Source organism: Penicillium cinerascens (assembly GCF_028974065.1).
Source record: "Penicillium cinerascens strain IBT 15544 chromosome Unknown contig_24_segment0_segment0, whole genome shotgun sequence".
NCBI classification, from domain to species: domain Eukaryota; kingdom Fungi; phylum Ascomycota; class Eurotiomycetes; order Eurotiales; family Aspergillaceae; genus Penicillium; species Penicillium cinerascens.
In genome coordinates, this window is record NW_026695290.1 from 1,838,821 (window position 1) to 1,863,429 (window position 24,609).

Sequence of the window (24,609 nt, forward strand, 5' to 3'; positions counted from 1 at the left end):
AGTCCACCCACACAGTCGAGGTGACCATTGTTGTGGCGGTGGACTTGGCGGTCCAGAAGCCGGTGGAGTGTAATTAGCGGACGGGGCTCGGGCGGCGACTCAGAAGCCTGTGCCTGGCGAGGTCCGTAGAACCCGAGGGCGATCCACCGTGATGTTGAGATCGTCCTTCCGGGTTGCCCTTCGTGGCCAGTCACTTTGTGCCTGTGAAGAGTCCGGGGGGTTCGAGAAGTTGTGACTGATCATCCCGTTCCCGATTTCTTGCATACTCAGTCTGTCACCAATTCTTGAGTCGCCTTGCACAACAACTTGAAGTTCACAACATACCTTGCCGGAGGCAAATCTTTGGTTAGGTCTGCCCCCCGATGGAGGGGAAAAGGCATTTCAACGTTTCATGGCTGGAACCAAGATCCGACTGCCCGAGGAAAGATGTTTACAATTGGCCCGGTCAAGCGATCTGTGAACGATCTGTGTTATACTGGACAACGCCGGTTTTCAATCCCTCAAGTTCACTGACCGCTTATCTTGCAGTGAAAGAACGAAAATGCCCGTAGGCGTTACACAATAGGAGAGGCACGAAAAGAGGCGGAAACAGCCGAATTTGCCCGACGTGCAAACCGTATGCGAGAGTCCACCCTGCTGACGGAAATCCGATCGAACCTAAACCCCCGCATCAAAATATCGTCGCGAACACCTTTCTTGTTTGACGTGTTCAAAATCCGCTGTCATTCCCACCTGGAGTATGTGGGTACCAGTAGCTATGTTGGAAAGTCAATGGTGATTTTCCTCTTTCACTCTGTTTACCACGAAATAAATATACACATCTCTGTAGAATTCCCCAGGCAGATATGGGTCAAAGCACTGTAGATTGTATATCTGGCCCCTCGCTTGCTACTTTTGTGCAACATTCAATATATATGTCGTTTCTGACCCTACACCTTATCAAGTTATGTTCCACCTAGATATAACTGTAATGACTGCTACTTGGGCAATCCTTTGGCACTGGAACTAAGTAGTCTAAACCCATGTCTGCCCTCATGACCTTGCCTTCAGGGTTGCTACATACGTACTGCAGCCATACAATAGCGGGTGTCGTCTTTTCATGTTATTTCTGGACGGATTAGTGGTCAAGAAGTTCTGGATCAATCAATGTCTCTGCTCAGATTTGCAAAGCTTGTTTTATAGAAACAGCAATCTAGGGTTATACAAAGTTATTGATGGGACATAGCAGATTCTCAGGTAAAGTTTTCAGATTGGGCATCGAAACGCTCCCAAAGAACATCCGCTGTTTTCCCGTCCGCTATGGACAGAAGAAAGGCCCGGTACTAGACAGTCGGAGCAAGAAATGACGCCAACCCGGCGATTCCTGAGTGAAGAGATGACCAGGCCCAGCAAATTCCTGATGCGACAAGCATATGTGCATTATAAGCTTGGAACCTTGGAAGCTCTCGGCCAGTATGGCCGCCCAAACCACCATCTCAAGCTCCTCAATCTTAGCCAATCTTGCTATTCCACCTCTGCTGAAATCGCTTCACAAATTTAAAGATCGTATCGTACAAGAAGCGTCCCCTTCGATTTGGTCATGTCACGTGCACCATTTGACATCCCCGTCCAGAACGACAGGAGAACACGAGTTTATTAGCGCACTGGCTGGAGGGGGCTTTGGCGGGGAAGCATCATGGGAGGGCCTCGAGCGCGGAGCCAGGCATCGTTGTGGGGTCCTTCAGTACGGATGACACTGCCGATGGACATGAAAAGACTGAAAGAGTAAAAGCGTATTGGTTAGTACAAGGCTAGAGTCGAAGAAATCCCGGAAAGGAACAAGAAAGGGAAGATAGCCCATACCCAAAGGTCGCACCGGAGCCCAGCATGTACTTGCCCAGAGTGCGCATCACACCATTGGGGCCGGCTCCGTACTGGAAGATCGTGACCGTTCCTACAAGCTGTCAGCTTTTTGGCCCCTGCAGCAGCTTTCATTTGTAGTGTTCACCGATGATGAAGCCCATGATTCCACCGACAGCTAAATGGACGCGCCGAGTTAGTAGGAGCTCATAGCTATGACGCAAGCACGCTCTCCGATCACGTACTGGAACCCATCATGCAACCCATTTTCACTATAGTCTGGTCAGCTCATGCTATGTATCTCGCCAGCTTCCCAGGCTTGCAGGGCCTTATATGGTGGACAAGACAACATACTTTTGTCGAAGGTCGAGGGGCCAGCAGGGCCCCCTGCGGCAGGACCAGCAACGACGGGCATCTTGGGTTCGGGAGAGAGCTCAGAAGTGTGTACAAGGGAGCGAAGTAAGTGAGCGGAAGCCCAGAGCCGAATGGAGCTAAGCAGTGAAGATTGGACAGAAATCTAGAAAAGAGGCGTTTTCATCGCAACTCATCTCCGTCTCCGCTTCACGTGACCATAACGGGCACACACGTGCCGGTAGACCACGTGACCGGCTGCGTCAAGGGAGTAAGAGAACAGGGACGGTTCCCTCTCTCCGTGGGCTAAGATTCCATGGCCATCCCCGTCTTTTGATCTCTATCATTTTCTACTTTTGCTGTTAGGGCGGCTTCAAGCCTGTGGCAAAGGCGGCAAGTTCCGTCTTGTGCTTCCTCGTCCTTGGAAGGTGGTGAGACACCGGTCGCTTGCTCACGTTCCGGCAAGACCTCACACGCCTCCGTGGTCTGGAGCACTGACTTTATCCCCCCCCAACGGTGCTTAAATATTTCTGAAACCTCCTTTAACGGTAAGTATAGCATCTGATTGCGATTATCTCGACCGTTCACCCGTCTCGAGCCCAGGCCCGAGTCGGAGGGCCGATAACTTGTTTGGCAAGCGACCAGCGCTAACGCGACCGTTCTAAATTAGCCGGCCGACCAAGAAAAAACAACAGCCCTGCGCGCATTGCACACCACCATTCCAACCACGCAATCAACCTTTAGTCACGAACACAACTTTTGCCCGAACGTTCGAACTGTCCGCCGTGAAGGGATCGTGTCCTGTCAACTTTGCGACCGTCGATCGTCGTCTGGACATTCCACTGAGTTGAACCATCCCCGATATCCTTCTCCATGACTGCTGTGGCATCACCACCTAGTGTGCAATCGGGGTCTCGCTTGGGATGGTACAGCACTGGTAACGGAGGACAAGGAGCTCTGTCTTCAGCGAATGCAGACGAAGTTTCACGGATGTTCATGCCACGGAAGCAAGTCCACCGCTCCAACTCCTCATCTTCCCTCGGATCGAACTCCTCTACATCGACGGTGACCAGCAGCCAGCAAGAGGCCTATGCTGAGCAAAATTCTGGCGGTGAAGCTGGCACCTGGTCATCGAAGAAGAAACCTACCCGGAGTCTCTGGCCTAGCTCCAAGGCCGAGCCTGTATCAGGAGTAACAAATACCCGATCACAGGCAGTTCCCGCGCTCTCCTCGGGGCCAACTGCCTCATCGACCATGTCTGCTATGCATCAACCATCAACCATCGTCCCGTCACAACATATGCTCCAATCATCCCAGCAGAATGGTGTTCGGCATTCTAATGGGCAGTCCTCGGATCCCCCTGCTATTCTGGCCCTGACACCGTTGAATGGAACGTTTGAGAAGAAGCAAATCAATGTGCCTTTCTTCCCTGATGTTCTACGGGTCGGTCGTCAGACGAATGCCAAAACAGTGCCCACGCCACTGAATGGGTATTTCGATTCCAAGGTCCTCTCTCGGCAGCATGCTGAGATATGGGCTGATAAATCTGGAAAGATCTGGATTCGTGACGTGAAATCCTCAAATGGCACCTTCGTTAATGGCCACAGGCTGTCTCCTGAGAACCGCGAATCAGATCCGCACGAGCTTCGTGAAAATGACACCATGGAATTGGGAATCGATATAGTCAGCGAGGACCAGAACACTGTTGTTCACCACAAGGTCTCTGCTAAAGTTGAACATGCTGGCCTCTATGGAACTACTCCGAATATCCTTGACCTCAATTTTGGAGACTTGGACCCTGCTTCTGGTGGAGGCCTTCTACCATCACCTCTTAGTCAACCACTTTCCCATCTTCGGGGGCGATCAGGCAGCAATGCGAGCAACAGGAGTGCCCAGAGCACCTCCAGCAACCAGATCAATGCCATGCACCAGCAACGGCAGATGAATTACTGGAGCTCTCCTATTTCTGTCGAGCAGGTCGTCAAGAGACTCACGGTATAATTCCCTCACATTTTTTGAAGTTGTTTCATGACATACTGATTACTTTTACAGAGCGAGTTGAAATCGGCGAAGCAGCAATCGCAGGATCTTCGTCAGACTGACGAGTTCTTGGCGGCGATCATGAAACCTGGCTATCCTGAGAAAGAGAAGGCCACCAAGCCGACATCTTTTGAGAACAGCGCTCCTCGTCAGCTGAATGGTCGCCCGAAAATGCCCCGTGTCGACTCCTTTTCCAGATTCTCGGAACCTCCCGCTCCTCCTCCCCAGCAACCTCTCCCAGAGAAACCTGATGCTCCACGATCTGGGCCTGATTCGTTCTCGCCTCTGAAACGCAGTGACACCGACAAGCCCAAGTCGGTCTCCAATAACTCACCTGTCTCTCGTGATTCGAGCCAGATCTTGTCTCTTATCGAGGCACTTTCATCTGCCAAGCGAGAAATCGATAACCAAGGGGCCCGTGTCAAAGAATTGGAAGATATGCTTCTCCAGGAACGAGCCGCTCGCGAGTCCGCAGAAGAGAAGGTGAAGAAGCTGGAAATGCGCTCCGCATCGGATGAAGTATCCAAGTCTGAGAGTGCTATTCATACACCGGAGACCGAGTCAAAGATCAAGCTGGAGCCAAACGACTCGACAAATGGCCTCCCTATACCAACTGCTGTCCCTCCGCCTTCTGAAGTTGACCAGAAAGAACCATCTGCGGAGGTGAATACCACGCAGCTCCAGCGCCGCCTTGAAAATATGATGGAAGAGATGGAGGAGATGAGGAAGCAAATGACTTCATTCAAGGAGCGCGCCGAGAAGGCCGAGGATGAATCGAATGAGTCGCGCAAGTCGTTGGCTGAGATGATCGAAACCCTGCGAAAGGAGCGTGCGGAGGAGGAATCGACCTCCGTGGCTGGATCGAAGCCAGACGCACAAGGCCGGGACTTGATGAAGACCATCTCTGGACACACGGTCCCGACAGAGAATGGGTCAGCCGAGTCCAAGACGGACGGCTCATCTCCACAACGATTTGACCCAGTCACCCCAAAGAGCAAAGAGTTCGACGCTACGGCCACTGCCTTCGCTACACAACACCGGCGTAATTTCCTGGAGGAGGCAAGTCCATATGCATCCATGTTCGGTGTGGTTCTTCTTGGGGTTGGCTTAATGGCCTATCTTAACGGGTGGCAAAAGATGGATAAATAAATCAGTTTTGGCTATTCCGCATACGCTCACGATTTATCTTTACCCAAAAGTCGGCGCTCTTGAAGGGCAGCCCAGCATGACTCTTTTCACCAACGATTCTACTTCTCTTGACGACATGATATTTACTGTATTCTGGGCCAAGGTGCCTGGTGCTTGATTCTTCTGGGGTTCGGTGTTGTTGTCTTAAGCCTCATTTTGCATACGTTGCATACGTTGCATACCCTGACTTTCTCTCTTGTCTTTTTTCGCCCTCATGTTTCCAGCCTCCGTTCGCGCCAGTCATGACCTTGGCGCCGAATGTCCTGATCCTTTCTAAACCAGTGAACACTGTTCCTTTTCATACCTTGTCTCCATACCATGTCTCATAAGCCTAGCCTACACAGTCTCTTTACTATTTTCTTTTTCTTTAACACCCTGTTTTTCTACTAGGAGGCCTTTTCCCCTTCAGGACTTAGGTCTGTCTCTTCCTGTACATGATGGAAATTTCTTAAGGATATGTCCATTACCAACTTTAAACTGACCAGATTAACATGGTTGGTAGACTGAAATAAGGGACTGTTAGTCCAGTATGCTATGTTAAGTCGGGTAGATTCCTCACATTCTCCTACCTACGACGGAGGTATCGGGGTAACGCCCTCGATCCCCTTCAAGCCGCCCGTACCCGATGTAAGCACTAGCAGGGGCAGATCAGCTATGTCCTTGTCTAGTGCTAGCAAGGCTGTTTCCATCCCTTCTTGGCAGGAGGATCAAAACACAACAGCTCGCGACTTTATATCACTGCTATCAATTGTGCTGGCCCCCTGGAACACCATCTCCACGGCTGATTATTACTTGTTCGCTAAGTGATCCACCGGCAAAATGGTTCTCAAACTCTATGGCTCTGCTATGTCCACCTCCCGGGTCCTGGTCACGATCCTGGAGAAGGAGTTACCCTACGAGCTCGTTCTCGTTGACATCGCCAAGGGCGACCAGAAGACTGAGGACTACAAGAAGCTGCAGCCATTCGGAAAGGTCCCTGTTTTGGATGATGACGGGTTCATCATGTTCGAAAGTAGGGGTATCTGCAAATATCTTGCCCGGTACGTTAGTTTCTGTCTCCGATCGAATCAAGTGTATGCAATTATCAATCTAACCTTGGATCAGAAAATACCCCTCCGGTAAGAAGCTGGTCCCAGAGGGTGATGAAGCCTACGGTCGCTTCGAACAGAGTTACTTCGCAGCGGCAGCGGAGACCATCGGAATGGAGCTTGTCATCAAACCGTATATCTTCCTCTCCGTTCTTTCTATGCGATAACTAATCCGCAGTTATATAGAATGAAAGGCCTTGGTTCCCCCGACATGGACAGAGTTGCGCAGGCGGAACAGGAGCTTGATGCGGTTCTCGCTGTTTATAACAACAAATTGGCCACCCAGAAATATATCGCTGGAGATGAGCTGACTTTGGCGGATCTGTTTCACCTACCAAATGGTGCTGCCTTGATGGGAGGTAAGTGGAAGGAGGTCTTTGAGAGATATCCCAACGTGAACAACTGGTTTATAGGGCTACAGGGGAGGGAGACTTGGGCGAAGGCGGCTGCAGAGGCTGGAACTATCCTATGGGATACTGGGTGTACCTATTTTCAGCATTCGTAGGTAGTTGGGGCATCCATGAGAAGACATTATAAATTAACCACATCTATGAACAAGCTAACCTTGCCGCCGGAGGAGACAGAGAACAGAAACAGGTAAGGAGAACTTGGCTCCCGCAACCTATGTTACTTACTGGGTTATGTCACAGGGACCCAGGGGAGTACGTCTTTAGGGCATAATGCCGTGCAATAGGACTTAACTTCATTCTTTTCACGAAGCAGCTGCAGCCAGGGTAATGGAGAACGGGAAAAGTCACCATAAGACAGGGCTACCAGGCATGAAAGGGGTGGTCTCATTAGGTTAGATCTAAACGCACAGTAGTACGAAGGCTCTTGCTCATGCGTCTTGCAGTAGCAAATTCCATTTTGCGGATATCGAAACATTATTAACAAAATAGAAGAGATTCAATCTCATAGAACCATTAAGTAATCAAAAAAGCCCTGGAAAAGACCTAGGATGCCCGCTGGTTACCAGCCGTCTCATAGTCCGAGCTCTTCACACGGGGATCAAGCTTGTTGAGGAGATTAGAGCTATGGGGACCAGAAGATCTTCTTCTTCCCGTGTTGTAGCTGCTACCACCGGCAGCCGAGCCACCCATGTCGCGCTGTTTTGAATCCATCTGGCCCATGTTAGAGCCGGTGGTGGCAGAGCGCGTGTTGTAGGCCGGGGAGTTGGTGCTGCCGCCATAGTCGGAGGTGTACATGCCTCCCTGGCCGGTGGAACTGTCGACACGAGGGTCCATCTTGTTGGCCATGTTGGACTCACGAGGTCCCTGGGTGCCGGAGTAGTCTCCAGTGCCCGATGACCCGTAGGCGTTGGAACCAGTGCTGTAGTCACCAGTGTTCATGGTAGAAGGTCCCATGCCTGCCTGACCCTTGGTGTCCTGAAGACCGGTGTTGTAACCACCGGCACCATAGTTGCCTGAGCCTGTAGTCGAGCCGTAGGTGTTGCTCGTGTCCATCTTGTTGTCCATCTTGGAATCAGAAGTTCCGGTGCCCATTCCAGAACCCATCTCAGCGCCTGTGGTATTCGAACCATAGGTATTGCCAGTTCCTCCGCCAGTGTTGGAAGTGCCGTAATTGTCTCCTTGGCTAGTGTTAGAAGAGCCGTACGTATCACGGGTATCTATACATATTAGGGCTGGTTTGATCACGATGTCTGCAGGAGCTAACCGCTCGTCCTGTTATCTCCTTGAGACGAGTCATGGGAGGACCCCTTGTGGCCACTCATGGCATCTCTGACTTTGTGCATGAAATTCGACATGTTGAATAACGTAGGTCAAATGTTTAATTGAAGAGTAAAACGTTGTAGAAAGAGCTAGAGAATAAGTTCGTGAGGATCTGATTACTTGAAGTTTCTGGTAGTTTTACAATGGAAGGAATTCATATGTCAATTACCCATTTATATATCTAGGCACTCTCAAATCTTGGATACTGATCAATTCGATTGCTAGAAGACTGCTCACGGGACTCTCTGACGCCATTACGCGGGGATGGAAGAGTCGACGATGGCCACTCAGATGCGGGGAGAGCTCTGCCGTTGTCTTCTTCTAAACTGTCATGACGTGACAGTGGCACGGTGAGATATGCGGCGTTCGACTTTGCTAAGAACAGACGACCCGTCCATGTCATCGGCTGTCATGTTCCGGATCGCCCACAGTTCGAGCTCGCCACTGGATTAAGATCCATGTGTACCCATTGGGTAGTTATATGCGGATCGGACAGAGTTATAGTACATACGAGAGACTTATCGGATAGGAGTCCAAGACGTGTTCCATGGGTTCTCGGATGATGTACCTACTGGCTCCTCTGAATGGTGACCCAATTATACCTTACCGTCGACTACAGTAGAGAGCGTCGTCAGCCCTTCACGAGCAAAATCTCCACAAAAACTGTACGGTTCCGCAGAATTTAAGTGCTAAATCAGTGTCGGTTGAGCTTTCTTCGCTCGCACTTCTAGAAAAGCGACCTCAGGTTCGGTGTGGGAGTTCGAATTTAGATCGAAATAGAGAACGTCATGCCACCCACAGAAATTACGATACGCTAAACTATGATCGGCAAGGTGGATTAATGCACAGAGAGTTCCTCATGCAGATCTCCTCAGTACACATTCGGTGTTCCTTGGGATTAACGCTGAGCATAGTCTATATAGATTCATTCAACTATGACTTGTCAAGCGTTGTGTAGCTTGAAAGGGCGGTGACATACTCAGTTTCCTGGAGAAGCATGATGACATGATCGGCGGGGAAGAGAGAGGCCAGTCAGTAGATCGGCCCTTCCGCAAGACCTCAAAAAACGAGTGAGGAACCCAGAGGGGACTCAGTCGCACGGCAAAAACTATGGAATCGGACTCTAAAATAAGAATACCTCAAAGAGACACAACTAACGTCAGCCTGAGGCAAAGCGCATTGCCTCACGTGCCTCAGGCACAAGATGCCGTCACGGAAGTTACGTAATTGTCAGTTCACCCCGAGGCCTTCTCCACCTGACTTCAACATCATCCCCTTCCCCTAAAAGCCCCTTTTGTTTGTCGATTGGGTGTGTTGGCTGTGGCTACCGGCTTCTTTCCGTGACAAGCGGTGCTGCTCATTATCCTCGATGAGTGGCCACCTGCTCGCTTGCTGCCAACCTTTGGATTGGTAGAGTGTCCAGGCCCTTCAGCAGTGTCATACAACGGAGACACGGTTATTGTCAATCAGTCCCCGCGATCACCCACCCTTTTCTATCCTACCTCCCTCATATTCGTTGCTGGAGCCCTCCATCTGCAGACATGCGACCTCCACGTCTTCTCCTTGTTATTTTCTGCCTTATCTTTTTCCCTATCTTCCTCACCTTCTTTTCCGCACTCTCTTCATCGAGTGTCGCGACTCCTAACACGCTCGCTGGTCGGACGTCCGGGTTGCACGCTCTCTTCTCCTTCAACATCCCCTCCTCGCTTTTCCCTCCTTCGGCTATCATCAGTCTCACCGATGACAACTCGACCTTCTTCTTGGCCCGCCCTGCGGCTTTCGGTCCCCTCTTGCCGGGCAAGGGTCTAAGCGGCCAGCTCTGGGTGGGCAGCGGGTTTGGTGAAGGTGGGCTCGCCGCCGGGGTGGAAGGAGAGCTAGGATGTTCCGATATCCCCGGCTGGGGCGAGGGCACGGGTCACAAACCACAGGACGCAGCGTCCAGGGGCACGGAGCAAAAGTCCGGCAAGCCCGGAAGTAGCACAATGAACGATGGTGCAGTGACACAGAACCGCCCTCTATTACCTTTGCAGGTCGATGCCGCTCGGCAGAATGATCGAGGCGACGCCCCAGTTGGGCCTTCATCGAGCGACGGTACCGACGATCATTTGCATCATCCGCTGCCCGAGTCCAGCGCTGCCGATAACGGGGCGCCTCAGAAATACGGTGACTATGTTCAAGTCAAACAATCTACTCATGCCGATATCCAGTCGCTGCAAGAGACTGCTGAAATACAGGGCAAGGTTGTCTTGCTGAGTCGCGGTGGTTGTGGCTTCCTTGAGAAGGTGAAATGGGCTCAGCGCCGGGGAGCTATGGCGCTGATTGTTGGAGATGATACCCGTGGCGGTAACTTGGTCACTATGTACGCCCGGGGTGATACGTCGAATGTTACGATTCCCGCCCTCTTTACGTCTCATACCACTGCCCATCTTCTTTCGTCTTTGATGCCGTCGCACTCTGGCGCAAGAACTGGCTTCGGCGGTGCATTGAAATCGCTACAAGCGAAACTTGCTGGGCAGGCAGATGTAGACCCACAAAAGGCTGCAACAACCACGAGCGCAACTGCTACGTCTACATCCACCTCTACTAGCTCTTCCGCATCCAAGGAGCGGCCTTCTGCTGCTACACAACAAAGTGGCGGGTTCCTTCGTGCCCTCGGGTCTTTCTTCGGCCTTTGCAGTAAACACGGAGGCTTGGGTCACCCGGAAGACAGCCGCCGTCCACCCAGCAGCGGCAACATTGACTGGATGACTTTGGGCTCGTGGGACTCTGCCAAGTCTCGGCCTGATCGTTCGAAGGGGTCTGGAGACTACAATCAGCGCAGCCGGGGCAAAGTTGAGCACGGCATAGACAGCAACAAACCCGGGCTATCATCTGATAACCTCGATGGCGATGGATTTGTCATCGGTGTTCAAGACTGGAGAGATCCTGATTTGATGCCAGCACGAAGCAGCACACTCCCGACGCCGAGTACTTCTGCAACTGGAAAGGACAGCGCCAAGACTGCTGCCCCGGACACGGACGCGGCCTTGACTCCTAATATACTACGTGGTGGCAGCATCACCCCTGGTAGCGGTGAATATCTCAGTATTGATAAATCTACCGGCAATGTTCGCGACACCAATGTCAAGGAATCCGAGAAAGATATCGATGCCGGCCATGGAGGGTCAGAATCCTCAGGAGAGGGCTGGTTCTCAAGCCACTTTGGCTGGGGTGATAATACAAAGCTGGAAGCTGAACCGTCTTCCTTTCCATCACCTCAAAAGGCCGTGTCAAATCAAAAGTCGAAAACAGCTCATTCGGCAAACCCTCCAGCTGATTTGTTTTCGGAGCACGAGGGTTTATGGGTTACCATGACCCCCACAAGCATGTCGACGAGCCCGTTCTTTGACACCCTTCTGGTACTTGTTATTAGCCCACTCTTGACGCTTACGGTCGTTTATGCCCTTCTGCTACTCCGATCCCGGATTCGCCGCCGTCGTTGGCGTGCTCCTAAGTCTGTTATTGAGCGCCTTCCTGTCCGCACATACCACACGATCTCGAGCACATCTTCGTCCCCTAGATCTCCGCGCCCTCCTAGCCTTGGGGATGTCTCGCCCACTTCTCCACTCCTCGGTGAAAGCCGATCCAGCACTTCTCGGCCTACTCGGTCTCGGTCTCAGACTATTTCAGGAGTCCCATTGAGTTCCGCACCTAGAGAAGAAAAGTCGACGAACTTGCAGTCCGGGTCTACTCTCTGGCGCCGAAAGTATACTGGAAGACAGGTGGAGTGTGTTGTGTGCCTCGAGGAGTATATCGATGGTCAAAGCCGAGTGATGAGTTTACCATGCGGCCATGAGTTCCATGCGGAATGCATTACCCCTTGGCTTACCACTCGCCGACGAACTTGTCCAATTTGTAAAGGCGACGTCGTCCTTTCAATGGCCCACCCCCAGAGCGGCGGCGACTTTCACAATCAACACGAGCACACCAGCAGTAGTGGTCTTTCTCAGTTGGACCCACGATCTGAAGCATCATCTGCACCTGTTCTCATTCCCGTTAATGACGAGGATGCCTCGGACACCGAGCAAAGCGCCGGTCTTCTTGATGGCCATGCGAGCTCCGCACCCCCATCAAGCTGGAGAAATCTGGCTTCCCTCAGCTTCTCTGCTCTCAGTGGTGACACCATCTGGCACCAGGCTCATGCGGATCGAAACCGCTGACCACGTCTCCTCTCTTATATTTTGTGTCAATTCATGTATTTTCTCCTGTTTCCCGCCAATCGGCGGGTGTTGCTCTAAGACTTTGACACGCGTTGTATTAGCGATCGTTTGATTCCCTTATGACTTGACTTCTTGCGAGGCGTTTAGCGGGTTCATCTCGGAGTGCTAAGTGGGTGCAAACCTAAGCATTCAGCGAGCGTTATTGAAGCGGCTGGGATATACCGCAGGTCAATCGTTCTTACATATTTCTTTGGTGGATGAAAATTCATGGATACTATTCTCAACTTGCTTTGAGCATTTCCTGCCCTATCCCTAGTACCCCAGCACCCCAGACAACTACTGAAGGAAACTATAGACCGGACAGGTCGACCGGTACATTTTGTCTGCATTGTACTCTCGATCAAACCGTACTAGTCCTATTTGGGAAGTTCAAGCATGCCAAGCCTTGGATCCCCCAGATGGAAAGGGGTGGCTGGCACCTTGATATGTAGTGTAGTGTCCTATATCATACACCCCGACATTGATGAGAACAAACGGTTGACGCGTAATCTCTGTTCTTGATCATAATTTTCGCAACTGTGCCCAACAATGTCTCTATGGATATTGGCCCGGCTTCGGCCAGGCCGAACGGCGTCCATTCTACGGACACCGGCCTGTAATTCCTACTCAACCAAGCGACCTTCGCATTCGAGAAGATATGTGGCAACTGTCAGTTTTGTCGGCACGTCGGGCATAGGGTGGTTCCTGAGCACCCGCGATGATGTACCAAGTCTCCAGAGCCCGCCTGCCGAGGACCTGGTCCCTGAAACCGGCCCTTCGAAAGAAGAAGTGACACATATCATTTCCCGAGCTGCATACTCGTTCGCTGTCAGAGACACCCCTGGTGTCAACAGATACGACGGCAATCAATTAGCTTCCAATTCGCCCTGCGAGGACCGGTACATCCATGGTACCTTTTCGCCGTACAATGACGGTAAGAAATGGATGGCTTGGGCTGTTTTCGACGGCCATGCCGGCTGGCAGACAGCGGATCTACTGCAGAAGCAGCTTTTGACTTTTGTGCGACATGGCTTGAGCCAAATCAAGCTCTCAAGCGAAGGTTATACATCCGATGCGTCTGTGCAGGATGCCGTCGTTAAAGGCTTCTTGGCTCTTGATGACTCTATCGTCGAGACAGCCCTGCAAACATCTCAGAGTAAGATGTCTCTTGCAGAGAAAGTCAAGAAATTGCTTCCCGCGTACGCGGGCTCCTGCGCTCTACTCTCTCTTTACGATTCCGCCACAAGCACATTACATGTGGCGTGTACTGGTGATTCAAGGGCGGTTCTGGGACAGCAAGGGCCTGATGGAAAGTGGGAAGCCATTCCGTTGTCAGTTGATCAGACCGGTTACAACGAAGAAGAGATTGCCAGGCTCTGCTCTGAGCACCCCGGTGAAAAGAATATGATCAAGGACGGACGCGTCCTCGGGTTAGCAGTCTCAAGAGCTTTTGGCGATACCCGATGGAAGTGGCCACTGGACTTCCAACGAAAGATGAAAAACAAATTTGGTGCCCCGTCGCCTTTGACGCCAAAATACGATGTGCGGACACCCCCATATTTGACTGCTGAGCCGGTCGTAACCAGCACAAAAATCGACCCGAACAAGCCTTCGTTCTTAATCATGGCATCGGATGGGATTTGGGATATGCTCTCCAATCAGCAAGCTGTCAATCTGGTGACGAAATGGATAGAAGCGTCGACCGGCGAGAAGAGGAAGAGCGAGCTGGAGCCAGTCTATGGGCCCTTCGATTTGGGTCGGTTTGAGAATGGCGTGGATTGGAAGTTTGAGGAAAAACGAACAACCGTCCAAGATGAGAATGCTGCTGTGCACCTAGTGCGCAACTCCCTCGGTGGAAACCATCATGAGATGGTGGCAGGCCGACTAGCCTTTAGCTCTCCCTTCTCACGAAACCAACGGGACGACATGACTGTGCAGGTGGTCTTCTTTAATGTGCCCGGAGTCGAGAAGCGATAAACCCAATATATCATAATCTATATTCTGTTGATGAAAATCACTATCTAATCCTGTCGCTCCATATAAAGATTGCCACTAAAGTCGCCAAGCACTTCCAACGCATGCGTGTACTGATCGCGAATAAGACAGACCCGAGTAATCATATCACGGTCCAGTGGAAGGAAAAGCTCAGCCTCGCGCTCAGCGCCGACACCTTCGCCGGCAGCCATTTCATAGATGGCCTTTGCCGCTTTATCCGTGTCACCATCGAACGGGAGCTTGCCACTCTTGATAGCGTCCATAGTACACTCGGCAACGGAGCTTCGGCAGTCCTCCGGCAACGAGTCTCGAGCGATCCGGAGACGTTGCCGAAGTTTGTGTTGAAGATGTCCAATCAAACAGTGACTCTCCACCTCGGAGACAAAACCTGGGATGCGCGAAGGCTGTCATGAGGCTGCGATGACTCTGTCCCCGAGCTTGAGCATCACGAGCTAAGGCAAGGCCAAGGCCGGAAGAGCAGCCAGTGATGAGCCAGTTCAAGGGCCGACTAGGCTTGTTGGAGTTTGAGGACATGGCTGGGCAATGTTTTGGGAATATCGAAGACCGGAGTTGATCCAACCAGACTATGCATCTGATCACTTTCGATAACAGCGTAGGCTTTACCACTTGTAACAGTGCCCTCTATGCCCTGCTGTGGCCCCAAATGGAGTAGATGTCCATGAAGCGGTCTCTTACGATCCAATAGCAAGCACAGGGAAGTAAAACGGTATCACAACGATTGATACGCAGTGAAGAGTAACGACGACCGAACATTTTGGCAATCAGTCATGTCTTCAGAAGCTGCCGTTGGAAAAAATCGACAAGACGAGAACGCGTTCAGATTGCGAAGAGGCGCAACGCATCCTCTGTCGACACATCGGTGCGTTCTCTCACTTCTGTCCTTTCTCTTCTTTCCATCAAACCATTCACCGTTCACTAAACCCAGACAAGGTACGCATTGTGCATCCCGCAAGCTTCAAACCTGATTTCTAAATGAGCCCTATACCAGCTCACTCATCTAGAAACCCAATATCGAAAGTTCTTGATTTGACTGATGCATTTTCTGTTTACCAGAGAGAATCTTCCAAGTTCCCAAGATCGTGCACCGGCATGGCCAGTGCAAACTCCAATGAAAATACCCCCAGGCTGGAATTGCATGAGGGTATTACCCATTGCCCCCGGGTTATACATCACGTCTTCAACCAAGCCCCGTCGCAAGATTCCTTGCGGGAGGTCCCCGATGTTGGATATGTGCCGGTTTCTGCAAGCCCCCAAGGTACAGCCCCTATGCCGAGATTCTCATACCCTCGCCCATTCGAAGGGCTTGCTCATCTGTTCGGGTCAGGCTTGAATTCACCTGGTGTCTCTCCACGCCGTGCTGTTCGGCAGCGAATAAGAACGCGGTTCTTCGCTGCCCAGAGGAACCGTAATATGCCTCCTGATTCTTTTTCTTCCCTTGGCACCCCTCCTACAGGCTTCTTGACCGTAGGTCCAAATATTACTGTGCCGCAAGACTTCAACCGGCCACGATTTGAAGACCATCGGCCTCCCCATAACGTGATGCCGCGAGAAATATTCACTGAACTTACTGTGGCTCCTCTGATAACCCATGAGCTTTGTTCTGTTCCAGGATCAACTGAGAGAATGAGCGGGCGAACCTCACGCCCTCTGGTTCCAACCGTGGAGCCATTCCAACCTGCTTCAGCATGCGCAAGTCCTGTTGTCGAAAGAAGGATTGCCAAAGCAACCGAGGACCACAACTCACAGACCTCAGGAAGTCTGATGCCGCAAGTCGAGAAAAGAACCCCACGGCCCCTCAGCGCTGAAGTTGAACCGTTCATGCCTAAGTCAAAGCGCATGGCATATGCATTGATGGAGGACTCCCCAAAGAAAAACGAGAACAATGGCTTGAATAATGGTCCGGGGCCATTTACACAACAGGAAGAAGCTCATCTGTGCACATCTTTCTTGGAAGAGGCTCGCTTGAAAGAAGCAAACAACCCTCTCTCTAGTCTGAAGCCCAGAATCGAAACGGTCAATTTTGCGCAGCTTGAAAATAAAGATCATGAGTTCTCTGTCACTACTCAAAGCATATTCTCCCCAAAAGATTGTTGGCCAGAACAGAGAGTTTCTTCTGAACATCGGCAGCTCGAGTCTGTCGATGAAGGTGTCCTGCTGGGCATCCCTGCCTCAGTCTATCATGCTCACCAGGAGATGGCCTATCCCTCTTATGCTTCGGGATTTACACCCCACTCAAGCAATGAGTGTGTTGATTCATATGGAATTTCGCCAATTGACTTCTGTGGATCTACTGGCCCTCCAGGCTATGGACCGTCACCCCTTCGACTTACAGAAGCGGAGGCTGACGTGCTCAATAGAGCGGGTGAACAGCAAGCTAGGCTGTGGAAAGAGGCAGAAAGAATCGAGACGGAGAGACTCGAGATGGAGGACAATGTAGCCGAGAGACGTGGGCTTGTACAGCAGGTACTCAAGGCACGCGAAGATGCCAGACTTAGAAGAGAAAGCAACGACTTAACCCGGCCTGGAGCACTCGCTCGTGACCATCACTGTCGTGACGAATCTTCCACCCGCGAAGCCTTCTGCAGAATCGAGTTCGAGAACCGGATTTGGAGCGCCATTTACCCATTCTGGAGCGAGCAGCCCAACCCACGACTGCCGCGTGCACACACTCGAGCTGAAACTATCGAATCCCAAGAGATGGTTTCCACATTTGAGACCGTCTTTTGTAACCTCGCGGGCTACAGAAAGAGCTACACGAACTACCAGGCATCTCGCCCTGCGCTGTCCGAGACGAGCCCTGTGATAGATCAACCTCTCCATCGTCAGCCCCGCTGGATGCCCGGTCCAACTCGAACCAATTGGGACAACCCTAGCATCTGTGATGTTCCAGAGTCTCGCCGCACCATCTTGAACACTGGTTCCTTCATCCCATACATGGGACCCATGGATATGAACCATCTCCCCCACCCGCGAGACCCATGCATCGAGCCACTCATCGGAGAGGGGGATCTCCCGTGGATCCCCCCATTCAACCCCGTCTTTCCGGAGAGTCCGCAACTCAATGCCTCGGCCAATAAAAATTCCCTTGACATCTCTTCTCCCGCGGAGGAAGCATACGTACAGCAGCAATGCCCGGCACCGACATCTGTACAGAGCACTCCGCCTCACGTGAGACGATGCAAAGACCCAATCCAGTCTTCAGAAACGCGTGCTCAATCGGACACCACAAACTTCGAGAACAGATCTCCACGCTGCCCTGCTAGCATGGCTCGCAGCAGTGCTATGTATCAACAAGGAACGCAGAACTCCAACCCAAGCTCGAATGACACTCCTCGTGGGAAGAGACGTCGTCGACGACACTAATTCCGTCCCCAGGACATACCCATATCAATTGCTCGTTCATCTTTGCCTTACCCCGTAGCTTTTCCATCCTTTGTAAATCGTCAATATAGATTTATCGTGCCGATGATGCCGCAACATGGATGATCTTGGCTACCACGTGATACATCAAGCCCCCATCTGACCTGGTCGGAGTACTCCGTACAATTTACTGGGCTTATTAGAACCCAACTGGAGATCACAGGTCACAGAACAATATGTGTGGTCATATTATTGCAGCATCGCTAAGTAGATAACAAGAAAAAAGGAAATCATCATCGGACCCACATAGGAGACACCGTCTGCGCTAAGGAAGCCGAGGCAATTAGCAGCGCAACCGGTCTCCCTGCGTTGGTTCAAATATCCACACCAGTCCAAAAATCGAGGACGGGTTATGCCATCTTGAAAGCAAGCAGAAAGAAAGAACAAAGAAGCAGTATGCACCGAAAATGGCTGCTTCAGATCATGTCGAAGAAAACAACTACCAGAGATACTGATGGAGCCGACAGCTCGACGGGTAACCAGAAAGGGAAAACGAGATTGTGGACGGCCAAATCCTTCGCCGAGACGCCCGAGAAATTTGAGGAATGTGTATGAAAAGCCATATTACAAGAAGAGAAATCGTGCAGCTGAACACAGATAGATGGCCCAAGGCCCAAGATCTAGCAGGACACGAGATTGATGTGGTTGTCGTTCAAGGCGGCGCAGGCAAGCATGGTGCGGTGAGGATGGAAAGCGGTGCTGACGATGGGAGAGGAGCGGTTGTGGTGCAGGAAGCTCGAGTAGGGCTCGAAGGTAGAGAGGTAGGTGCCATCGACGTTGAACGTCTTAACTTCGTGGCGGTTTGTGCCCCTGGAGTTGAAGTTAGTCACATCATTAACCAACAATCCTAGGGAGGAATACTTACATGCTGAAGACAGGGGCATGTTCATGCACACTCAAGGTTCGAAGAGTGTCCTTGGTGGTGTAGATAGTCGAGAGAGCGCTATCCATACGGAGGTCCCACAGTCGAATTTCGCCGTTGCGGCTACCCGATATAAGCTCTCTGAAGCCACCACGCTGCATGTGGACGTTGGTGATCCACTGCTTGTGTTCACGCCAAACCTTGACCATGGATGTGGTCGGCTTGAGGCGCTGATCGAAGACACGGACGGCACCGTCACCAAAGCCTGCAACGAAAATGTTGCCAGCTACCTGATCCGATGTCAAGGACGTAATGCAAGATCCGGATCGTGCGGGTATATCCTGGATGTGATTGTCAATATTTTGGAGAAAGATTGAGCGGTCGAAGAAGTTAATGCTTACATTAGTGCAGACTTCAGTAGCTGCGTTCCACACACGAATCACCTTCACGTCACCCGCGACGAGAGCTTTCCCTTGGCCTTGTTGCCAGTCAAGAACAAGTCCCGCATTTCGATTACTTGGGATCAGCTCAGGTAGAGCCCGGAAGGCCGTGACGACCTCGATATTCCGTGCAGATTCGTAGTTGCGGAAGAGCTTGAGCACACCGTCGGAAGACCCAGTCAACAAAAGAGCCTGGTCGTCTTCATTGATGTATCGGACTTCGTTAATCTTCGATCCAACGGGGTTTCCGTTCGAGAACTGGTTCAAGCGCTTGTGGCTCTGCCAGTCCCAGATTCTGCATGGAGAAAGTCAGCCTGATATTTAGACATAGGGTGATTCTTATGAAACGTACGCAATGGTATCGCGATCATCTGCAACAGCAATGTGGTCCTCAAATTGGTGGAAGCACATTTTCAGGGGTTGACTCTGATTGGAGAGCAGAGTCATGGAGTTATCCCATCGGCTTGTTCCCGCCTTAACCTTAAGCGGCTGGGTTTCCGCAATGATCTTTTCGTTACGGCTGCGGCGCCAGAGTCGCTCGTTGTAATCGGAACTGCCGGGCTCGTCGGGCTCATTCGGTTTCATCTGCGGTTCCCGGAAATACTTTTCATGGGTGAGTAAATGTTCGGGTGCAAAATTGAAAAACGCTTTGTGAAATTTGGTAAAGAAATCTGGGATTACCTCTGTTGACCAGTCCAGGAAACGGCTTCTCAAGGGGATGAACGGTGCCTCTTCCGGGTCCCTGGGGACGAAACCGCGGGATGCGGGGGCGGGATTTCGGTGATATGAAGTTGCAGGGGCGACGCTATCGTTGACTTCGGGGGGTCGGGTCCATTCCGGGGGAGCACGACCACGGGGAGTGATGGGCATCCGACTTGTTGAGGGAGACTGAGGAGCAGAGCCTTCTGATTCATCACCTGCAGATCCTCCAAAGGCAAGGTTCTTGAGAGAAGCGGCAACGCTCGCAGTACGTTTGAAGCCCAAAGTAAGATAGCTATCTTGTTTGGGAGGTGTCGTCGTCGGCGACTGCGGGATTGAAGGAGGGACTGTTTTCTTTGCCTCTGACCGCTCGTGAACCTGCAATCGCTGCGACATACGATATGTGAATTCTAATATTTCAATCCTGATTCTGTCAGCGAGAGCTGCCATGGGGGACTCCAGAAGAGAAAGATGGATGAAATCAACGATGACGCCGGCATCCTGGGCGATATCTGGGTGAGGGTCCACAGAAAGAATCAAGACCTGCTTCCAAATTGTTCCGAATGTGGTGTTGCGGGACAGCTGAGGGGTCTTCGTTTCAGCGACCAGGTCGCCCTTCTTGGCCTCGAGACGGCTTGTTTGAGACGTCTCGCTTTGAAGACGGTGGAGCAGGGACCTTTTTTCGTCCTGAAGCTCCTCGTATGCCGCTACCAGGAACTTGTTCTGATGGCGTTTGACAAAGGTCGAGAAGAAAACAAGAAGCTCCTTGCGTACGAGCACACTGCCATCAGCTGACATGGGCAGCACCGCCATAGCCAGCGACTCTTCTATTTGTGCAACCTGGTCTGTCAAGTCTGGAATACCAAGGAAGGTGGTCACTGCATGCAGCATCGCTGCACGAACCTCAGGGACCGGATCGAAATTGAGTTCACAGAGTCTCGCGGGTGCTGCGCATCGAATACCCATCCACTTCGCTTCCGGGAAATCACACCAAAGCATACTAAGACAGAGGCAAGACCATTGCCGCAGCAGCGGATTCTCCACATCTCCAAGGTGTCTCAAGCACGAGTCAAACAACTCCCCTGATAGACAAACATTTTGACCTTGAGGATAGTTTTTGCAGAAGATCGAGACGATAAACGCACACATAGCTCGGTGTTCGCTAGCATTTCCAACCGGGATGGGGGAGGATGGGTTTAGAATCGAGATGAAGTAATGGATCCCGTTGTCCTTGAGGAGATCGTTCTGGACTGTATGGTCGACGGCCATGATCCTTGCCCAAATGAAGACCATGACAGGTTTCAATTCCTGGGCAGCTGACTGCAGCAGCTTGACGACATAAGGGAAGATACCAATGCTGAGCGCAAGGTGCACGGCCCACGGACCCAAGTCCAGAAACTTGCTCAGCAGGATCAAAGCGCGCAGTCGATGTGCCTGACTGAGAAGTACTTGAAGTACGATGGGGAGTTGATCTGGGGGATTCTTCTCCGTAGGTCCCGATGAGAGATAAACCTCAAAGGCAGTGAGTTGCTCAGCGAAAAATGTCGAATGCTGGTACTCATACTGCCTGCGGCCTTCCTCATGGTCGATCAGTGCAGGAAGCTGTGAGAGCACCATCTCGACGGCGAGGTCCCAGCTCTTCCAGAGTGGATGATGGTGGGTTTCAGGGAGTTCGGGAGAAGATATTGGGTGGCATTTGTACGTGCGCATGATGCGCTCGCTGAGGAGGAAGTTGCGGAAGAGGGCGGCGACCATCAGGTCTTGTCGGAAAAGCTTCTTGAACAGCGCGCGAGGAAGGGTGTTCCATGCAATGGTATCGGTGATGGCAGTGAAGATCCAGTTGAGCTCTCCAAGAGGACTTCGTCGATCCTGCAGGCGCCCCGGTACTCTGAAATCTTCGATCGTGAAATCAGTACGGAGGGGGTTCTGCAAGATGAAGAATCGCAGCGCAATTTCAATTGGGGTTGTGAGACAGCAGGTGAATAGATCGGCTGGTAGATCGGGGTTGGTCGGGAGTGACTCGTTCTTCTGGCATGCCGCTAGAAGAATGCAGTCGCCGTAGTTCTGGACGACAGCGTTGGGATCTCTCTTTTTGGCCTCGATATTCTCCTTCTCATGCTTCTCGACAAACGTATGGAAATTCTGGACGATGTTGCCCGCATGTGATACGTCAAACACGAAGAGACTGGGACCGGCTAGCCAGGACTGCAGATCATAAAGCGGGACAGGAATGTACTGGGTGTAATTCTTGTTGAAGACCCAGATCTCGCCAGACTGTGTTGGTAAAGGAACTCCGTGGCCATTGTAGTGCAGGAGAACTCGCTCATCCTTGGCATTGCGACGCAACGAAATGCAGAACTTCTTAGTTTCGTCCACCGATGGGTCCAGATACTGCTTGTATCGTGTCCGAAGACTGAGGGTCTCATACTGCTCCTGAAGCTTCTTGCCGATCTGCTCCATAATCTTATTCTGACCCCCGCCCGTGGTCGAGGTGGGATCCACCCAACATTCCAACTTGGAGGTCGGGTTTGTCTTGACGACGTCGGGGGGATCGACACCGATATTCAAACAGATAGCCAGCGCAGCTGACACGGTCTTCAACCGATCTTTCATACGCCAGTCCTGACTTGGCCAGCTGCCGACGGGGTCTCTGGGGATACCATTGGTCTCGTGACGCTTCTCCGTGAAATACATGTAGAAGTTCTGTGGGACATTTGTGTTAGCTCTGGCACGAGATACATATCCCAGAGATCAGCGAGTTCTTACCGAGTGCAGAATCTTGAGATACTCGCTGGAAGTGTATTCTTCCTGCCATCCATGCCGCATGGCAAAGTCCTCCTCGTCGTCTCCTACGATTGGGTGCTCGAAGGTGACGCGGCTCGGGCCATAGTCACTCTTGGCTCTCTTGAGCATGGCTGGCCGACTGCTCTCCGATCTCCGGGGAGACGGACGCCGTGGTGGTGAGCTCGGCCCTATCGCTGCATTCTCTCCGGCGGAACTCGTAGGACGAGCGGACGGTAGAGCTAGTGACGGCGGCTTGTGCTCAACGGTTGTAAAGGAACGGTGATGGCTACTCAATGGAGCTGGCGATCGCTCGCGTGCGGGAATGGTGGTTTCCAGGTCGGGGCCAAAAGCGACTCGAACTGATTTGTTGCGGCGGGGTTCGGTCGACCCATTTGTCGCGGGTTGCTGAGGGGTTTCGTCCATGTCTGCAGTGGGATCTCTCATATTGCGGATAAGGTCATTGTGTTACGTGGGAGAGTGAAAGAGAGGTAGGACGATCGCAGGGAAGAGCTGCGGAATATGCGAGAGTCCGGGATATTCCAAGATACCTCTTAGGTGATCGGGCTCGAGAGTGAATGGAGTGAATGCCCGAGCGCCTGGCGGTGAGGGGATGACGCAATTGCAGACGGATAAAATATCGGTCTCTCAGAATCTCAAGCGCAAGCTCACAACAGCGAAGCGAGCGCACGAGGACGAGGAGCCGAGATAAGTTGAGCGAGGACGTAACGGTGAGGCTCCGATTGCTCTCGAACCGGATTATCCATATCCCTGCTGACTAACCCGGGCTTCCCCCCGGACTTGGGTGCCTCAGGTTTCGGTGTTACTTGGACACACTGATCACACTGATACATGGATTACGGAACAATGTAAATGGACAAAAAGCTATATCTGACCATAATGCCTGCATTAGCTTCGGCTAAGATATCAGATGTATCCGTATCTGGTGAGTTGTAGTATGACCCAGTGGCAAGGGAGCTAGGCGTAGTTCGCAGTAGCTTGTTGTCCGAGCCCTATAGGAAGGATATGAGGGAACTTGGTGTATCTGACTTGTTCATCTCAGTCCATATGCACCAGGGGAGCGACGGAGATCCCGATTGACTTGCCAAGATATGGAGTTAATGTCATTAAACACACTGTCTCAGACATTGCTTTCCCGTTGCATGGGGAGATCGAGATGGACACGGCTAATCAAACCAAGTCTCACTGGAAAATAAACCAGACAGGGACATTCACGAAAGTCAGAAAGCAAGCTAAAACATTCTGTCGGATCAATGTGATTCGTAGAGCCGATTACTAGGTTTATCCCTAGACGGTGCCAGCATGCCGTAACCGAATGGCAGAGGAGACGCTCAGGGACTCGCACCTGTAGCGAACACCGCGGCCCAGAATTCCACTGATAGGCACAACCACAACGTCCCACCCCTTTTTTTTTTTTTTTTTTTTTTTTTTTTTCTCATGTGGCTCAATTTGAGGGTCCATCAGGCACGTCAAAGTACCTAAAAGTACGGGTGGTCCAGTCCCACTGACGAGAGAAGCAAGCCACCCCTGGCTACATCCAGCTGCAGCACCCGTGGGAACCGGGTCGAGACGATAGGTTCCTTGCACGTTGTGGGGTACGGATCGCCGGGTGGACTTGGGCCTTTCCAGCGCAGCAATTGGCCGCTTCGCTTTTTCACGGTCGAAAGATTCGGTAAAGACATCCCCGCGTAGAGTGCCCAGGTGGTGAGTATAATTAGAGTGTGGGTTGGAATGGAAGCACACCAGGAATGACAAGCACCACGGCAACGGCCCCGTACTCCACGATAGTAGTACCTTATATCTCCGAGATCTACCCAGTCACTTGTGGTATTTACTATTTACCCTACGGCACTTGGCAGTTAAGTCCCTGGCTAGCCGTAGTTGCTATGGTATTGC

General features: G+C 51.7%; 9 protein-coding genes across 9 annotated transcripts; 5 read left to right on the plus strand and 4 right to left on the minus strand.

Annotated features, from left to right (window-relative positions):
- Positions 1–1,328: 1,328 nt before the first annotated feature.
- N7498_003797 (MGR2/ROMO1 family protein) lies at positions 1,329–2,398 on the minus strand. Its single transcript, XM_058450859.1, has 5 exons — positions 2,194–2,398; positions 2,085–2,111; positions 1,988–2,017; positions 1,843–1,933; positions 1,329–1,756 (listed from the first exon to the last, which is right to left on the minus strand). Exons 1-5 carry the CDS (start codon positions 2,252–2,254, stop codon positions 1,636–1,638), a joined length of 330 nt encoding a protein of 109 aa, XP_058310321.1. The 5' UTR covers positions 2,255–2,398; the 3' UTR covers positions 1,329–1,635.
- A 665-nt stretch (positions 2,399–3,063) lies between these two features.
- Positions 3,064–5,379, plus strand: N7498_003798 (uncharacterized protein; the record flags this gene model as incomplete). Its single annotated transcript, XM_058450860.1, has 2 exons — positions 3,064–4,185; positions 4,243–5,379. 2 exons carry the CDS (start codon positions 3,064–3,066, stop codon positions 5,377–5,379), a joined length of 2,259 nt encoding a protein of 752 aa, XP_058310322.1.
- Positions 5,380–6,237: 858 nt separating this feature from the next.
- On the plus strand, positions 6,238–7,011 carry N7498_003799 (glutathione S-transferase family protein; the record flags this gene model as incomplete). Its single annotated transcript, XM_058450861.1, has 3 exons — positions 6,238–6,458; positions 6,523–6,639; positions 6,693–7,011. The coding sequence occupies 3 exons, from the start codon at positions 6,238–6,240 to the stop codon at positions 7,009–7,011; spliced, it is 657 nt and encodes a 218-aa protein (XP_058310323.1).
- Positions 7,012–7,459: 448 nt separating this feature from the next.
- N7498_003800 (uncharacterized protein) lies at positions 7,460–8,271 on the minus strand (the record flags this gene model as incomplete). The annotated part of the gene is made up of 2 exons (XM_058450862.1): positions 7,460–8,133; positions 8,181–8,271. The coding sequence occupies 2 exons, from the start codon at positions 8,269–8,271 to the stop codon at positions 7,460–7,462; spliced, it is 765 nt and encodes a 254-aa protein (XP_058310324.1).
- A 1,506-nt stretch (positions 8,272–9,777) lies between these two features.
- Positions 9,778–12,435, plus strand: N7498_003801 (uncharacterized protein; the record flags this gene model as incomplete). Its single annotated transcript, XM_058450863.1, has 1 exon — positions 9,778–12,435. The coding sequence occupies one exon, from the start codon at positions 9,778–9,780 to the stop codon at positions 12,433–12,435; it is 2,658 nt and encodes an 885-aa protein (XP_058310325.1).
- A 588-nt stretch (positions 12,436–13,023) lies between these two features.
- N7498_003802 (PP2C family serine/threonine-protein phosphatase) lies at positions 13,024–14,451 on the plus strand (the record flags this gene model as incomplete). The annotated part of the gene is made up of 1 exon (XM_058450864.1): positions 13,024–14,451. One exon carries the CDS (start codon positions 13,024–13,026, stop codon positions 14,449–14,451), a length of 1,428 nt encoding a protein of 475 aa, XP_058310326.1.
- Positions 14,452–14,495: 44 nt separating this feature from the next.
- On the minus strand, positions 14,496–14,732 carry N7498_003803 (Short-chain dehydrogenase/reductase SDR; the record flags this gene model as incomplete). Its single annotated transcript, XM_058450865.1, has 1 exon — positions 14,496–14,732. One exon carries the CDS (start codon positions 14,730–14,732, stop codon positions 14,496–14,498), a length of 237 nt encoding a protein of 78 aa, XP_058310327.1.
- A 1,381-nt stretch (positions 14,733–16,113) lies between these two features.
- Positions 16,114–17,853, plus strand: N7498_003804 (uncharacterized protein; the record flags this gene model as incomplete). Its single annotated transcript, XM_058450866.1, has 1 exon — positions 16,114–17,853. One exon carries the CDS (start codon positions 16,114–16,116, stop codon positions 17,851–17,853), a length of 1,740 nt encoding a protein of 579 aa, XP_058310328.1.
- Positions 17,854–18,530: 677 nt separating this feature from the next.
- N7498_003805 (raptor family protein) lies at positions 18,531–23,139 on the minus strand (the record flags this gene model as incomplete). Its single annotated transcript, XM_058450867.1, has 6 exons — positions 18,531–18,720; positions 18,776–19,113; positions 19,174–19,507; positions 19,565–19,815; positions 19,894–22,614; positions 22,678–23,139. The coding sequence occupies 6 exons, from the start codon at positions 23,137–23,139 to the stop codon at positions 18,531–18,533; spliced, it is 4,296 nt and encodes a 1,431-aa protein (XP_058310329.1).
- Between the last annotated feature and the right edge of the window lie 1,470 nt (positions 23,140–24,609).